Source organism: Vicugna pacos, chromosome 16 (genome assembly GCF_048564905.1).
Source record: "Vicugna pacos chromosome 16, VicPac4, whole genome shotgun sequence".
Lineage (NCBI taxonomy): Eukaryota > Metazoa > Chordata > Mammalia > Artiodactyla > Camelidae > Vicugna > Vicugna pacos.
The window spans coordinates 58,335,811-58,353,254 of NC_133002.1; the positions used below are offsets into that span (position 1 = coordinate 58,335,811).

The following is a 17,444-nucleotide window of genomic DNA, read 5'->3' on the forward strand; positions in this document are numbered from 1 at the left end:
CTTGCTTGCTTGCTACCAAGGACTTTTTAATCTAGTAATAGAGAAAAATGTACATGTTATTACTATGAAATGCAGGGTAAGGGCTACAGGAAATGTCCAGAGAAAGTCTTGTAAAAAAGTTAGAGATGATAACTGTTAGCTGGGGACAAGGGCAGGACGGGGAGGGGAGGTAGAGGTCAAGGAAAGCATGGAGGTGATGGTATCAGAAGATTCATTACCATTGAGTTCAGTGTTGAACTCTACAGGTAAGGAAGGGGCCATGAGCAAAGGCAGGGAAGTTAAAGATCTCTTTGCAGGACATCAGGGACTCCAGTTTTACTGGCTGCAGTAGAGAGAAGTCAAGGGAAACAAGGCTGGAAAAGTACGTTGGGCCAGATTTGCAGGGCTTGCAATGCCAGGCCAAACAGTTGATCTTTATCAGTGGCTACTGGTGGAAGCTAAAGGCTTTTAAGAAAGTGAGAAGTAAATTTGGGCCCTGGGAAGAATAGTGAGCACGGTGCTGCATGAACTGGGCAGGGGGGAGGCCAGATGCAAGGAGACCAGTTTGTTAGAAGGTACCAAGTGCCTGAGGTAATTTGTTGCCTCCATGTCTGTCCTTCTCTGTGGCACCCCTGCTAGCTGGAGCCCTTGGGAGCCCCAGCATCTGCATGGGCAGTGTGGACATGGCTGCCCCAGTTCGCCAGGAACTCTCTCCAAGAAGAGAGATTGTACCCAAAGTTAATTTTTCCCCTGACTGCTTCCCTGGGTTTTTACTTACAGACTGATGATACTAAGCAGATAGGCATCACTCTTAGGGCTGCTAGATTTAGCAAGTGAAAATACAGGATGCCGGTTAGATTGAAACTTCAGATAATGGGTAATTTTTTAATACAAGCATGTCGCATGAAGTATCTGAAATCCCAGTTTAACTGGGTGTCCTGTATTTACTCTGGCAGTCCTAACTATTACTCTTCTCTGGCCCTGGGCTCAGCTTCCTCCTCTTCATTTCCCACCTGCTACCTCCTGAATTGGTCTCCTGTGGGTCCGGAGTTAGAGTATGTGCTGCCCAGGAGAGGTCAGCCTAGCAGTTTGGGGGATTGGTGTCCCAACCCAGTGCTAGAGTTTGGTACCTGTGTGCAGCGTGCAGAGCAGGTTTGTCTATAACCAGACGGATAGGCAGACAGGAAGAAAGGCCTTGTGTTCTGATGCCAAAAGGGGCGGGAGAGGCCCTAGGGAGCCTTCCAGGTTTCATCCTGGTGTCTCGGAATATACCTGCAGCCCAGAGATATCCCCAAAATTTGGCTCCCGCTGCATCTCACCTCATCTTCATTTCCCTTTTCTAGCTCCTCTCCTGCCCTCCTCCTACCCCACAAAGGTGCTTGGAGCTCTGCGACCTAGACATACTGCTTCTAAGTTCATACTGTTCCCTTTGCCTAAAACGCCCTTCCCAGCCTTCACCCACGAGCACTCTCCTTCCCTTCTCCCTTCCTCTGTGCCAGCCTGCGTGAAGGATCCTTCCTCTGGGTTCCCAAAGAACCCTTAGCAAATCTCCCTCGTAACCTTTTCCACAGTAGATTTATCCCGCCTGTTACTGGTGTGTCTCTCCCACAAAAATATGGGCTTCTGAAGGATAAGGACCTGTTCTGTCTGTTCTCGGTGCTCACCACCATGCCTGCACCTAGTAGGTCCTCAGTAAGGAGGTGCTCAGTGAACAGCAGGACACTGTTGGAAGCTTCACTGCCCCTCAAGCCCCCATCTGTGTTCCTTAGGGAGCACCCAGCTTCAGCTTCCCCCACCCAGTACACACAGCTGGACACTTCTCCACCTTTCAGGGCGAGGAGGGTTTTTCAGCACTGTCATTAGCATTAAAGGACACCTGTTTGGAAAGTCTCAGCTCTGGACCTACCTGTCCCCACATCTTCCATATGCCCAGACTGATAAGGCTCTGAGTATCCTGGCATGAGCCAAAGACATGGGCTGGACTCTTTCGCCTTTTTTCCCATGCCTTCCAGCTCCAGGTAGGGCTCCCAGTCTGGACAGCTGCTCCCTCTACACTCCCTTCTGCACACAACCTTCTGTACCTTCTAGAGCCATCCTCACTGGCATCAGATGCCCTCTATCAAACTATTTGCTGCCTGCATTGTTAGGGCTTGAGGGAATGAATAAAGAGAACTGAGCAGCCTGCCTGTTTCCCCTGTGTATGTGGGCTGGGCGGGGGTGGGGTGTAAATCCAAGAAACCACCTGGACACAAAGTGAACAAAAACACGGATGGTATGTTCTGTACGGGGGTAAGTGGGTCTGGGGACCTCCCCTGGGTGGTTGTGGGAGAGGAGCTTGGAGTTGTCTTGGACTTTAGATGCAGAGCAGAGGAGAGAAATGAAGGTTGGGAGGAGGCCAGGACAGACAGCCCCCCGATCCCTAGGTTAGTCAGGATGTCAGTAGCATAGCCTCAGCTGCTGCAGGTGCTCATTTGTGGGATGACTGAGGGAGGCAAGGCTGAGAGGGAGTCTCTTGAGATGCTTCTAATATGAGCTTCACAAACATGTACCTGGGTAGTGCTAGGAAACGTCTCTGGGAGGAGGCGGGCAGACAGGACAGTGGTCACCTGGGTTGGTGGTCCGGAGGGGTACCTTGTGACCTGGGCTTTCAGTTCCAAAGCAGCAGCCTCCCTGGCCCTCAGCCTGGAGCCCCAGGAATGGCAGGCAGGTAGGGCAGCAGAGACCCCCCACCCCAGGAAGTTTAGGAGGGGCTCCTGGTGCTCTTGTTTGCATGCTTTTCCCTGTGGTAGTGATTTGGCCTGGGAAACTTCAGGGAGTGCTCAGAATACAAGCCACTGATTAAGCCCTCCTCTGGTCACCATGGCAGGCAGCTGACTGCTGGGGGCCCTTGGGGTCTATGGGTCCTGCCCTTCCGGCTGGCTGGGGACCTGAATATTATGAAGAATCCCAATGCTGAGGTCCTGCCTTAGCTCTGGGTCTTTTCTGGCGTCCCAGTGGAAGTAGCCCCCTAGAGCGGGAGTCCTTGAAGGACTTGGTGGCTGACTTCTTGCTGGGAAGCAACGGACTTAATTCTTTTTTCCTGGCCTGCCCTACTTGGGGGCTCTCCCTGCAGGTACCTGAAGGAATTCCGCACTGAGCAGTGCCCACTCTTTGTGCAACACAAATGCACTCAGCATCGGCCCTACACCTGCTTCCACTGGCATTTTGTGAACCAGCGACGACGCCGGTCCATTCGCCGTCGGGACGGTACCTTCAACTATAGCCCTGACGTCTACTGCAGCAAATACGACGAGGCCACTGGCCTCTGCCCGGAGGGCGACGAGTGAGTGTCCCCCAGTCTGCCCGCTCAGAAGCGCCTTGTCTCCTGGATCAGACACCCTCAGAATAGGCCAGCCAGAGTCTGAGAAGCCAGGCAAGGCTGCCTTGGGAGGACTGCTGCATCCTGGCCCACCTGGGCTCAGACCCCACCATCCTCTGGGGGGGCCTTTTCTCCTTTCCCCACTTCTGGTAAGCCCTGCTCAGGCCTGCCTTCTGCCAAGCCTAAAGGCCACATCTGAACCAAAGTGACTTCCTGGGCCTTCTGTCCTGGTCCCATGCAGGTCACAAGGATCTTCTCCCCAGCCAACGCTGCTCACTCCATTCCATGCAGCTCCCACCAAGGCTGGCTATATAGAAATAGAGCCTCCTCAACTCCCCATTTTGCTGACCCTAAATATTTTGCCACAAACCCCTGTGAAAAGACAGGGGATAACAAATGTCAAATATAAGGAGGTGGCAAACCTGGGAATGTCACTAGGAGGAGGGAACATTTATTAACCTTGCCTGTCATTTGTTTCAACCTCGCAGAGGTAGTGATGGTAGGCGCTGCAGAGGTTCTGTGGGCACAGCTCACTGAGCCATCCCTGCATCAGCACTTCTCTTTCTCCCAAGGTCAAAGGCTTGCTGACCCCTCCCCCCAGCTTTAATGGAGCACTCAGGGTATGAGGGGGTTTGCCCATGTTTTGAGCAGGCCCTTTACTTCTCTTAGTTCCCCTGTTCTGAGCAGTACTTGTTCTCCCAGGAGTGCCTCCTTCTGGAGCTGCTCTTCACAACAGCCCAGGGCTCTGGCTGAATAGCCTTTAAGAAGCTGAAGTGGAAATCCCAGGCCCTAATGTGGCCCCCCTTCGGGCTACAGCAGCCCTTGCAGTGGGAGGGTGGTTCTGTTACTACAGCAGAGCTCATCACTTGCTTGCCTCCTTGACCCACTGTCAGTGCACCCTGCGGGTCATGGGAAAAGCCTTCAACAGGTAGGGAAAGGGCAGGGCTGGTAGCCCAGGCTGCAGGGGGCGAAGGTAAATGACACCCCACCCACCTACTGCCATGTTTCAGGTGCCCATTCCTGCACAGGACCACAGGGGACACTGAGCGCAGGTACCACCTGCGCTACTATAAGACTGGAATCTGCATCCACGAGACAGACTCAAAAGGCAACTGCACCAAAAACGGCCTGCACTGCGCTTTTGCCCACGGGCCCCATGACCTCCGCTCCCCTGTCTACGACATCAGGTGGGCTGGCTGCTGCGCTGGGCTGATGGCTGAGGGCCGGGGCGGGGGCCTGGCTGCTGACACGGTGGTAGCACAGATGGAGTACAGGGCTGGCACTCTGGTTCCTTTCTCGTCATGTCTCCTCCTCGCTCTCTGTCCTCTCCTCCCAGGGAGCTCCAGGCAATGGAGGCCTTGCAGAACGGCCAGACCACAGTAGAGGGCAGCATAGAGGGCCAGTCTGCTGGGGCCGCGAGCCACGCCATGATAGAAAAAATCCTCAGTGAGGAGCCACGGTGGCAAGGTAGAGATGGCCACACAGATGGCCATGTCCCCTCCCACCAGCTGTCTGTCCTCTCCCCTCTCCTTCCCGTAGCTGCTCTGAGGACATGGCTCACCACCACCCACTGCCTTCTCCAACCCAAGCCACCATCTCTGCTGGCAGGCACTTGCCCCCTCATCCCACCTTACGTCCAGCCAACTACAGCCCCATTGTTCAGGGGCAATTCTGGGAGAGTCTTTTCAGACACACCTTGCCTTGCTCCCATCACCCGAGGTGCTCCCCAAATTCCTCAAGGGGCTTTCATACATACGTAGTTGTGCATGTGTATAAGTACGCGTACTTGTATTCTCAACTCTCCCAAGGGTGCCTTTTTTACTCTGAGCTGTGAGTATCTCCAGTGAGGGACCATGGCGTCCTCCTTACTTCCCTCCTGGGTCCAGGTCTTGGCATTGGCACGTGAGGAGGTGGCCCTGCTCATACCTCTCAGAAAAGCCTTGGCTCCTAGACCCCTTCCCAGTGTCTTCTCCCCCCCCCGCCCCCCCACCTGACCCCTGCCTCTGGCCCCCTGTGCAGAGACCGCTTATGTGCTGGGGAACTATAAGACGGAGCCGTGCAAGAAGCCCCCGCGGCTGTGCCGCCAGGGTTATGCCTGTCCCTACTACCACAACAGCAAGGACCGGCGGCGGAGCCCCCGGAAACACAAATACAGGTCCTTTGGCCCAAGCAGGCCAGCTGTGGGAGGGAGGGTGGCAGGGGAGGGATCATGGCAGGGGCTGCTTCCACTGTGCTCTCAGGGAGGCAGGGAGGCCAGCCTGGGGATTACAGGATCGCAGGACCCAGGAACGAGGGGAGGGAATGGTCAGAGTTAAACGATGAGGGGGCCTGCCTAGATCTCCCTTTGGCATGAAATGAGGATCTTGGGTCAGAGGCCCCTTAAGAGCTGATCCTGTGGGGTGTCTTCTAGGGCCAGGCCATGGTGTGAAAAGTGTGGTGGCTGTAGCCTGGCTCTCCTTGGGCTGCATAGTGCTTGGGGGGAGGACTTGGCTGAAGGGAACCAAACAGTGTCCTTCTTGGTGATGCAGCTAGGCTGGGCCAGTGAAGCAAAGCCTGGCTTCTGGCCCTAGTAAGGCTCTCACTCTACAGCTGATCTTTCGTATTTCTGAGCCTGGCTTTGCAAAGTAGGGAGACCAGAGACGGGCCCTGAACAGAGATCTCATTGTCATCTCCCGGATCTTCTTGTACGTCCATCTGACCCCTCCCTCTCTTTGAACCAGGTCATCTCCGTGTCCAAACGTAAAACACGGGGATGAGTGGGGAGACCCCGGGAAGTGTGAGAACGGAGACTCTTGCCAGTACTGCCACACCCGCACGGAGCAACAGTTCCACCCTGAGGTGGGCCTTGGAGGGAGGCCAGAGCTGCAGCCCTTTGAGGAGTGTGGGTGGCTTAACATACCCTCTTTGGAAGGCAAGGAGAAAGGAAAGGACAGTCTGCACAGATGTTGGCAGAGCCCACCCTGACACCTCCTGGAAGAGGGGTTTGTAGCCATAGGCTCCCCACCAGGCAGGGCCTAAAGGAGCCCTGCATCCTAAATGGCAACCTCCTTTGTTCTGAGCCCACGTTCAGCTAGCAGCCCTCCGCTCTCCCCCTGACAGGGAGGGCGTGCGCTGAGCATGGTGACTTGGCCATTCTGGGCTTTGTACCACTTACGGTACTTAACGTGACATCAGGATTTAAGAAAATAAAAAGGACCCTTACACTTGTCCTATTCTAGATCAGAACCTAGGGTATCAGCAGCTTCCCTGACACAGCCCCCATGGTGTGGCCCGGGGCTATTTCAGTGTGCCAAGATCTCACATAGGGTACATAGAGGCACATGCTGTCCCTTCCCCTGGTTCCATGGAGGTCAGGACACCCTAAGATTGACACGTGGGCAGAAATGGGCCACAGACGGTAGGGTGGAAAGTTAGACCCAGCGTAGATCCCAATTGAGGGTGGGGAAGTATTGCCTGTGAACTTGGCTCTCTAAATGCCTAGAGGCACATTGAAAAGTCACAGCTCAGGCCAAGATCAGGAGTGAGAACAGCATGAAGAAGACCCCTTTGTGAGGGCCGGGTTGGGGCTTGTTGGGCATAGGGGTGGCAGTGTCTGCTTACTCTGTCTTGAGTATGAAGTTGGTAGGGAGAGACTTGAGGAAGTGGCATGGAGTAGGGAGGAGAAAGAAGAGGTTACTAAGCTAACCCAGCCGTGCCAAAGGCACTGCTGCCTGCCTGACCCACCTCTGCTTTGCTCTTCCCTCTAGATCTATAAATCTACCAAGTGCAACGACATGCAGCAGTCGGGCAGCTGTCCCAGAGGACCTTTCTGCGCCTTCGCCCATGTAGAACGTATGCTGTTCCCGTTGCCCTGGGACAGTGCCCTCTCTACCCTCCCCTCCCACTATGCTCAGTCTGTCGGACAGAGTGGGCCTTGTCCCCACTGGAAGTTCTATTCCCCCACCCTTCTGCCCCACCTCTCTAGAACTGCCTCAAAACCCCGGAGCTTCTAAGGTTGGGAGATAGAGAGCAGAGAGTGCCTGGTTGGGCACTCACAGTCCAGGCAGGGTGAGGCACCCTTCCTGAGCCAACTAGGCAGATCCCAGCAGCCACCCCATGCCACCCCCATGGCAGACATCACTAATTGAACAGCTGAGAGCAGAGCTGTCCAATCAAAATATAATACAACCTCCTTAAGTCATTTTAGATTTTCTAGTTACCACATCTAAAAAAAAGAAAAAAATAGATTAGTTTTTAATAATATTTTAATTTAATCCAATCTAAAATAATACCATTTAAAATATAATCAATATAAAATCATCAAGATATTTTACTTTTTTTTTTTTTTCCAAACCAAGTCTTTGAAACCTGGTGTGCACTTGAATAGCTGCAGCACATTCCAGTCCAGACCAGCCCCATTCCAGGTACTCAGCAGCCACATGTGGTCCTGGGCTGCTGTACTGCTCAGCACAGCTCCAGACCACCACTGCCAATCTCAGAGACTGGGCTTGAGCTAAAACCTGTGTCTGCTCCAGGCCACTGCTCTGTTTGTCCTTAACCTGTTTCTAGGCTCAGGCCTTCTCTCTGGGATCTAAGCGAAAAGTAAACTGAGGGCCCAGGCAGGGCCTCTTAGCTCAGAGGTAGGCCTCGCTGAGGCAGCGCAGAGAAGCGATTAATGGCTCAGGCTCCATGTGGATCAGGGTTCAAATCCCTGCTCTCTGTTTCCTAGCTCAGCCACCTTGGGAAATTTACCTTACCTCTCTGACTCTCAGTTTCCTTATCTGTAAAATGGAGACCATGATATTACTTCTGTTTTCCAGTCATTGTGAAGATGCACAGTACAAATTGCCTGGCACATAGTAAGTGCACAGTGCATGATATTAATAGAAACAAGGTATGTTTCCCTTTATGTGCAAGGGGATGGAGGATCTCCTTTGAAAGAGACCCAGATGCATCTTTGGAGGGACAGAACTGGCTCAGGAGCCTGCTGACACCCTGCCCCTGTCTCTTCCAGAGCCACCCCTTGGTGATGATCTGCAGCCTTCCTCAGCCGTGTCCAGCCCCACCCAGCCAGGTCCCGTCTTGTACATGCCATCTGCTGCCGGAGACTCGGTGCCCGTGAGCCCCTCCAGCCCGCATGCCCCTGACCTCAGCGCCGTACGTGCCTGCCCAGGGGTGGGTGGGCACCATGCCTGCCCAGAGCCAACACCTACCTCTTGTGCCCAGTGCTTGGGGAAGAGGTCTCCAGCCAAAGGGTTCTGCCTTTTCTGTCTCAGGGTTCTTCTCTCTGTCAGAAACTGATAGCGGGGTGGTGTCTCTGAAGTCTGTGATCAGCCTGGGTAGAGCTGGTAGAAAGGACAAAGCCCCTGTTGGCCTCTGACACACAGTTCCCTCGGGAGGTTTTGGGTGCCTGGGTGGTGCTTGCTGCCCACTGGCAAATGAAAATGGAACCAAGCCTCTTGCTGAAGAATCTCCCTCTGCGGAGGGAACAGAGGATGGGCCATGCCCCAGCCTGCGTTTTGCCCACCAGCCTGCTGTCTTTCTTCTCTGCAGCTCCTCTGTAGAAACAGCAGTCTAGGTAGTCCATCTAACCTCTGTGGCTCCCCGCCGGGCTCCATCAGGAAGCCCCCGAATCTGGAAGGTATTGTCTTCCCTGGGGAGTCTGGCCTCGCCCCTGGCAGCTATAAGAAGGCTCCTGGCTTCGAGAGGGAAGATCAGGTGGGAGCCGAGTACCTGAAAAATTTGAAATGCCAGGTAAGGGATGAGGGGGCAGCCCAGTGAGGTTAGCCACCTTTTGTATGGGGCTGTAGAAGCCCTAGAGTGCTGTCATAGCCCAGCTCTGGGGAGCATGACTGGCTACTAGGGAGTCCCTGTTCCCAGCCTCTTCAAGACTGAGCAGAGTGAGTAAGGTCGTCCCATTTTACAGAGGAAGACAGGCAGGTTCCAGGCTGAGCACCTTGCCCAGTGTCAGATACAGTTAACAAGCGGGTAGGGGTTCCTACCTCAGTCTTTGGATCCCACATCCAGTCTTTTCCTTGCCCTGTGCTGCCGTGATGGGACAGCAGGGCTTTGAGGAGCAGGACAAGAGGGGTCCATAACTGGGCTTATCTGAGACTTGGGAGTTGCCAGGGAGGAGAGGAGCAGCTCCCCCGGGCCCTAGGGTAAGGAAGGAAGGTGCACGTGTGTGAAGGGGGACTGCACAGCGGGTGTTTGCTGCCTCTCTGCCCCCTGGGACCTGCGGCCTCAGTGAGCCGCAGCCGGTCGATGCTTGGGAGGACTCGCGGACTCAGGCCCTCCTTAGCGCCACACTCACCACCTGCTCCCTGACTTTCTCTCAGGCCAAGTTAAAACCCCACTCACTAGAGCCCAGAAGTCAAGAGCAGCCTCTGCTTCAGCCCAAACAGGTACAAGCCCTCAGCCCCCTTTCTTCCCTTCTGGCACCTGCTGTGGACAGGACGGGCCCAGAACCCCAGGAGGCTTCTTCAGGGAGTGGGGGCACTGCTTTCTCTACAGACTGAGGGCAGGATTAAGGTGGGTGGGGCCCCAACCCCAAATCCAGAGAGGGTGGGGGCCAGGCCCTGGAGCCCTTAACCTCCTGGATTCACTCATCAGTCAGTCAAAAAAAAAAAAAAATTCATTGAGCATCTATACTGGCACTGGACTCAACTTGTCCATTCCCCTACTGCAGGACTTTAGGAATGAGTGGGTCCTGCAGCCTCCAAGCCACACCTCTCCAACTTCAGCCTTTCCACAAGGCCCCACCTGGGCGTGGAGGCAACCAGATGAGAGCGGGTTGCACCCTTCCCTTCTGCCCCACCCAGCCTCTGTCTTCAGCCGTTAGCCACGGCCTCCATGGCAGCCATCCCATTGTGTCTCCTCTTCACTCTCTCATTGCAGGACATGCTGGGCATCCTCCCTGTGGGCAGCCCCCTGACCTCAAGCATCTCTTCTAGTATCACCTCCAGCCTAGCAGCTACTCCCCCTAGCCCTGCCGGCACCAGCAGCGTCCCTGGAATGAATGCAAATGCTCTGCCCTTCTACCCCACCAGCGACACGGTAGAGTCGGTCATAGGTAATTGGGCCACTTCTGTTGCTGAGTCTAGGACCAGGTCTGGAGTCAGAAATACTAGGTCATTGGAATGAGACTCAAATCAGTATACTGGTCACTTTAGATCATCTGTCTTGGGAGAGTCAGAGGGTGGCCACTTTGAGCCCTTTGACCTAAATGGAAAATGATCCCAAGGTACAGGGCCAGGACTAGCCCTTATAGCAGATTAGCCTTCCTATTTGCTCTTTTGTGCGCATTAGAAAGAGATGCCTCTTCTTATGGGTATGTGTAGTCTCATTCCACAGCATATGTCATTCAGCCCCCAATGGGTATCCTTGTGCAGTGAACAACCCACACAACTGTCCTCAGAATTCAGTCATTAGAAGCCACTTCCCTTCTCTTTCAGCAGTCATTTATGGGTGCCACTTTGTGCCAGGTCCTATCACAGGCACTGGGGTGATAGAAATGAAGACATGCTATTCCTGCCCTCAGGGAAGGACATTGTTCCCATCCTACCAGTTCAGTTCTTCAGAGCACAGTGGACATTTGTTGAACACCTACTATGCACTAGCCATTGAGGGCCCAGAAACCTGCCTGCCCTCAGTGGACTGAGGAGTGAGACATACAGGCTATAACATCAGGAGACAAGACCTCTGTCAGACGCAGGGACCCTAGATCAGGACTCAGTTACCCCTGGGAGTATCAAAGAAGTCTTCAGAAAGGAGAGCCATTTGAGCTGGACTTGGCTAAGCAGACAGCATGGGTTGGGGGAGGGGGGTCACTATTGGCACAGGAGCAGCCCAAGCACAGGCAGAGGCTTGAGAAAGCACAGGTCCAGGGGGTGACACCAAGGCAGGAGATGGGGCAATAAAGGGTAGGTGGGTCCAGGAGGTGAGGCCTGGAACCTCAGGATTGTGTGGCCCCTTGGGAGACTGGGAGACTCATACTCCAATCACTCTGTCTCTAGAGTCTGCCCTGGATGACCTGGACCTGAACGAGTTCGGGGTAGCTGCCCTAGAAAAAACTTTCGATAACAGCACAGTGCCCCACCCAGGCAGCATCACAATCGGTACTGGGCAGTGGGCGGGCAGGGTGGCGCGGGGGGGCTCCAGGGGCCCAGCCTGGCCCGGGGTGGGCAGATGGGCAGTCCTCTGCTCAGTGTGGCCCCACGTGGCTTGCCCAGCCCTCACTGCGCCACTCTCCGGGACCTCTCTTGCAGGCGGCAGCTTGCTGCAGAGCTCTGCACCCGTGAACATCCCTGGCTCCTTAGGCAGCTCTGCCTCCTTCCACTCAGCGTCCCCGTCCCCTCCTGTCAGCCTCTCCTCACACTTCCTGCAGCAGCCCCAGGGCCACCTGAGCCAGTCAGAAAACACATTTTTGGGGACTTCAGCATCACATGGATCTTTGGGTAAGAGGGGGTGTGGATGGCTCTCTAAGGCTTGGGGCAGGACTCTGGGTTTCTGGAAAGTGCCTTTGGCTGCTTTGGCCATGGCTAGAGGCAGTACAGAGTAGAGGTAGAGCAGGGGCCCTGAACTTGGAGGCGAATGAGGTCGCTATTCCAAGATTCTCTTTATCTGTGTGAACCTGGGCAAGAGACTTAGCCTCTCTGCCTTAGTTTCCTTATAAGATGGTTTCGAGGCTTAAACGAAATAAGATGAGTGAAGTGCCAGGCATCGGCCTCCTGCACAGTGAGAAGCAGTGGCCTCAGAGTCACCAAGGTCTGCTCCTCATGCTGGTGTAGTGGTTCTGCCCAGTCACCCGGAGCTCCTGAGGGCAGGCTGACCGTAGGCACGAGGTGTCCTTCCTGGCAGGCAGAAGCACCAGGGAGACCCAGCTCCAGCGCCAAAGGCTGTCTGCCAAAAACAGCATTAGAGCCGTGTGGACTGGGGGTTCTGGAGGGCGTGTCAGAGCAGAGGGTCTAGAAGCGCAGTGCGGAGCCTGCAGGCTCCGCCACGACAGCGGGGTGCTCATCTCCCCGTGTGGGGCTGGGCAGACGCTCACTGAGGTAACACGGGAGACTGCATAGCGCCCAGCCCGCGGCCCCTCAGTAAGGAGCAGCTGCTACTCTCGCTTCCCTCCCCTGGCAGCTGTTCAAGGAGATAAGAAGTGCCCTCTCCCGAGGGTGCTGGGCATCTTGGTCACACTGAGCCTCTGCGCTGCCCTTGGACGTTCTGACCAGGTTTGAGGCCTTCCCTAAACTCCAGAGATCAGAGCAGCATATGGATTTCTTAGCACATTATAGTTGGTGTTGACGCTGTCAGCCTCATGCTCAGTGGTGCATTTGTCTGACTTGCCCCACATTCTGGAGGCATCTCGACTGTAGCCCTACTTTTCCAGCCACACATTCATTCCTTCTCCATGTAATTACTGAGCAGCTTGGTGGATACAGTGTGAGCTCAACAGTCCCTGCTGGCGTGGGAGCCGTGGTCTGTTGGAGGAGGCAGATGTGCCCAGACATTAGGTCACAGTAGAGACCGTCACTGTCGTGTGGAGGCAGTGGGCTGGGCGCTGTAATTCAGAATAATAGAGGGACCTAACCTGGACGCCCTCTGTGAGGAAGTGGCTCTTCTCCACAAGAGGAGATGCCACCTGCGTGGAAGGAGAGGCACGATGCGGGCAGAGCTGGACAAGGTTGTGTTGGCGCAGTGATCCCATGTTCTCGCTTCCAGGACGGAGCAGGTAGCCATGTGTCTCCACACAGGATGACACTGGTCCTGTGCATGCACTTGCTGCAGAGCTCTGCACCCGTGAACATCTGGAGTCTGAAGGAGAGACTGTCTTAAATCCATTTGGTTCTGGAACATCCTGGCTGTTTTAGTGGAAAGGGATCAAGAAAGGGGTCATTAGAATCTGTGTGAGCAGAATGAGGCCAGAGGTGGATGGATACGGGTCTCCCTCACAAGACGGGCCACCCAGGGGGCCACGGAGCAGGGGCACATGGTGTAGGTAAACATCGGTTGGGGGCAGCCATGCACCTTAGCTTACTGCAGGGAGCAGGCCTTTGCAGTCAGACGCCGTAACTGTATTGGCTCTGCCACTTACTGTTTGAGTGATTCTTGGCAACATGTTTTCTCTCAGTTTCCTCATTGTAAAACAAGGGGGAATGGACCTAGGGCTCCTTGAGGCTCTGACTCATTTCTTCCCCTGAATCACCTCCTGGGCTTCACATCAGGGTGCAATAAGGTTCCCCTTTCTCTAGCCTTAAAGTGAAGTTGTGATCACAAATTGCCAGATCCACAGACTACTCTCCCTGCAGCACTTCGCAGGTCCCTTGTGAGGCAAATGATGGGAACCCCACTTTACAGATGGGGATGCTGAGACTCAGGAGTTAAATGGCAGCTGATGAGTAACAGGTGATGCCTACACATCCCTGTGAAATTCCCCAGCCTGACATTGCTGGAGCTTTGCACAGCGAGCTCCCTTAAGCCCCCAGGCAGGGCTGGGCCCAAAGCCCTTCCTTCAGACCTCTGATGGTCCTCCCCTTCCTGGGACAGGTCTGAACGGGATGAACAGCAGCATCTGGGAGCATTTTGCCTCTGGAAGCTTCTCCCCGGGCACTTCCCCTGCCTTCCTGTCAGGGCCGGGGGCTGCCGAGCTGGCCCGGCTTCGGCAAGAGCTGGATGAAGCCAACAGCACCATCAAGCAGTGGGAGGAATCCTGGAAGCAGGCGAAGCAGGTACTGGGCTGCTCCCACCCACCTTCCCCAGGGCCTGGCAGCATCTTGCCCAAGCCCATCTTACACAGAGTGGGTGCAGGGGCTGGGGGAGGTCAGGGGTCTTGGAGAACAGAACAGAAACTCAGTTTTGTTCTCTCTCCCCCTGTGAAAAGACTTGTCTTACCCGTCAGGACCCTGGGGTGGCTGGTGTCCCAGGCCTGGAACTCCCTCTGCGAGCTGCTTATTTGGTCTGGCCCCACAGCACCACTTGCTTCTCCCCAGAAGCCCTGACTCTCCAGGGCTCTAGGTCCAGGGTTTCTAGGTTTTGAGATGGCCCCTATGTCCAGCTACAGCCTGGCTGCCCCTGGAGGTGCCTCATTCACCTATGCTGTGCTGGGCTCAGCCCCCTTCCCTGCCCACAGAGGGTCTCTCGCAGGTCCTGAAACCTCTCTTCTCTGCAGGCAGCATCAGCCTCCTCCTTGCCCCCCTCCCCAGGCACCTGACCCAGCTCCCCAGCAGGCCCTGCAGCCACAGCGGCCCACACAGGCTCTGAGAGATGCACTCTCAGGGCAGGGGGGCAAGGGCAGGGGGCCATCGTGACAAGGTGCTGCGTATTGGGCCCACAGGCTTGTGATGCCTGGAAGAAGGAGGCAGAGGAGGCCGGGGAGCGGGCCAGCGCAGCAGGCGCTGAGTGCGAGTTGGCCCGGGAACAGCGGGATGCACTGGAGGTGCAGGTGAAGAAACTACAGGAGGAGCTGGAGCGGCTGCACTCGGGCCCCGACCCACAGGCCCTACCCACTTTCTCCAACCTGGAGGCCCTCTCGCTTTCCACCCTCTACTCCCTCCAGAAGCAGCTGCGGGCTCACTTAGAGCAAGTGGACAAGGTCAGCCTCGGAGGACGGGGGAGCACAGGGTGGAGATGTACGGTGGCCTCAGCTAGTGCTTGGACTCAGATATGTCCCCGCTGCTCCAGGGATGGCCACCCTCCTTCTTCAGCAGCTGGGCTCACACAAAATGCTGGCCTGGTGGAGGGGAGCTGGGAAGAGAATGTCACTCACTGGGAAGTGGGAAGGTTGGAGGTAGGCAGGTGCCGGGGCCCACGCCTGGCACTTTGGAGGGCAGGCACTGACCTGAGCTGTATTATTACACCTGGGCCCTAAATTGCATCCTGACCGCTTCTCCTGTGAGCTCTGTGCACATCAGCAGACATTCCAGAATGGTTAGGTCCCCAGGGCTACTGTATGCATTCCTCAGTACCCTGCTGGGTCCCCAGGGGAGCATGGCACAGAGGGAAGAGCATTCTTCCCTTCACTGGGCATTTGGCAGCCAGGCCCCACACGTAACCATGTCACCTGGGGCACGTCAGTGTCCTTCCAGACGCCATAGTTCTCGTTTGGGGACCTAGGGTCACTACAGGATCAAACGAGACAAGAAACTGAAGCCTCTGTGCGAGGACGAGCCCATCCAGGTGGGAGCTGCAGAGCAGCCCTGGCCCTGCCCCTCCCCCGTGCCCGGACTCCAAGTCCCCCACACTCGGCCTTGCAGCTGCAAGTGGAAATTAGAAGCCTTGAGATGATCAGCCTGACCTCTAACCCTGTTCTTGTCAGCTGAGGCCTGTGAGCACATGGTTGAGCTCTGTGCCCCAGTTTCCTCATCCCAAGGGGGCTCAAGTGAGAGTTGGGGAAACCTCTGGCCCGACAAGGGGCCAGACCAGTGACCATGCTGTCCCTCTCCCCCAGGCCGTGTTCCACATGCAGTCGGTGAAATGCCTTAAGTGTCAGGAGCAGAACCGAGCTGTGCTGCCGTGCCAACACGCCGTGCTGTGTGAGCTCTGTGCCGAGGGCAGTGAGTGCCCCGTCTGCCAGCCAGGCCGGGCCCATGCCCTCCAGTCGTGACCCTGTAGGCCTGGCCCCGGCCTGGCTCAGATCTTCTCACCTAGGACTTTTTAAAGTATATATATATGTATGTATGTATGTATATGTATATGATTATGTATATGTATACATTTCTGTATGTGTGCAAGTATGCGTGGGCAGCCAGTGTGTGAACAGTGTCTGTGTGTATATCTGTACATAGATATAGACACACACTTTAAAACAGACTTACCAAGCACTTTTTAAAAGAAAAAACTATTTTGCAGTCCTCCCCCTGCCCGCTCCCTACCTTTCCCACTGCAGAGACAAAGTCCCCTCTTCTCCCACCGGCCTTTTGGCAGGGAATCTGTTTCTGTCTCTTTTTTTATGTAAGAACTAACTATTTTTAACTTCTTCCTGGGGCCTGAGCAGGGAAGGGTGGAAGCTAGAAGGGGCTGAGGGGAGGGGACAAGCCTTCAGGGCGGGCCCTGTCACCCCACCTCCCCAGGCCAGGGCGAGAGCCAGGAGAGTGGAGGGTCTGGGGGCAGAACTGGTTCCCAGCTGTGAGGCTTGAGGGGGTATGCTGGGGGTTGAAGCCAGCCTAGCTCCTCGTTTTACCAAATGTCTATTTAGTCTGGGGCTGGCAGGCCAAAGTTGTGGGGCCAGCCCCACTCCCGACCCTGGGCCCTTGAAGCTCCTAGAGGGGCAAGGCCCAGGTGTTCTACCCCTCAGGTTCCTGAGGCCGGGGGTCCACCAGTCCTCCCCCACCCCGCTCTGGGCTCCCAGAGCAGCCTCCCTGGCCCGAGGGCCACCTACCAGGCTGGCACTGCCCTATCCATCATCCCCAGCTGCCCTCAGCTGTCCCCCTCCTGCACGGCCTTCCGTGCTGTCCCCCCTCCCTCTGGCAGCTAGCAGGGCAATAGGTGGGAGGAGCTGCGGACTGTGAGGACCAAGGCGGGGCTCAGGCTCTGCCCTCCTCGCCAGGAGGGGCTCCATATGCATTCCTTGGTGCTCTCTGAGTGCAGCTGACGTCCTGCCCCTGTGTGGAGCGGACGCCCGTGTGCATGTGTGTGCGTGCCTGTCCAGTGTATATTGTGTCTTAGCTTCCATTTTAAAAATTGTTCTGTACAGAGAGATGCAATGGGGGCGGGAGGGCAGAGGGAAGCCACCCTGCTCCCAGCACTGGGGGTCTGGGGTGGGAGCAAGAGGGCTGTAAAGGGTCTAGCCCGGCCCAGGTGCCCCCTTGGGCTCAGCACGAAAGGGCTTTCAATGAATTAAGTGAAAACTTTTTTACAAAAATGCAAAAATCAAAGCTCCAAACGTATTGGAAATAAAATACGAACTTGCAGTAGTAGCTTGTTTACATGGGGGTGAGGGAGAGTGGGGCTCCAAATGAGGGCCTTGAACAATGAGGTGGGCCGGCTCCCAGCTCAGCTGTCCCAGCCCAGGTTTCAGCCATGGAAGCAGCTCATCCCCCACCTGGCGGGGGCTACGTAGCTGAAGAGGCCTTGAGGCTCCCTGGGCCCATCCAAGCCCAAAGGCTGTTCCAGGCTCCTAGACAGAGCTGAGTGT

General features: G+C 55.6%; 1 protein-coding gene across 2 annotated transcripts in view; it reads left to right on the top strand.

Annotated features, from left to right (window-relative positions):
- UNK (unk zinc finger) overlaps positions 1 to 17,223 on the top strand; it is a 32,567-nt gene extending 15,344 nt beyond the window's left edge. The window contains exons 2-16 of one of the 2 annotated variants that reach the window (XM_006199396.4): positions 3,092 to 3,301; positions 4,348 to 4,524; positions 4,674 to 4,804; positions 5,357 to 5,492; positions 6,058 to 6,175; positions 7,084 to 7,168; positions 8,331 to 8,473; positions 8,870 to 9,070; positions 9,655 to 9,720; positions 10,214 to 10,388; positions 11,332 to 11,433; positions 11,584 to 11,772; positions 13,859 to 14,040; positions 14,646 to 14,903; positions 15,759 to 17,223. In XM_006199396.4, coding sequence (XP_006199458.1) covers positions 3,092 to 3,301; positions 4,348 to 4,524; positions 4,674 to 4,804; positions 5,357 to 5,492; positions 6,058 to 6,175; positions 7,084 to 7,168; positions 8,331 to 8,473; positions 8,870 to 9,070; positions 9,655 to 9,720; positions 10,214 to 10,388; positions 11,332 to 11,433; positions 11,584 to 11,772; positions 13,859 to 14,040; positions 14,646 to 14,903; positions 15,759 to 15,914 — 2,329 coding nt within the window. In that variant the 3' untranslated portion in view covers positions 15,915 to 17,223. The other variant, XM_072939589.1, reaches the window with a different exon arrangement.
- The last annotated feature ends 221 nt before the right edge of the window (positions 17,224 to 17,444 follow it).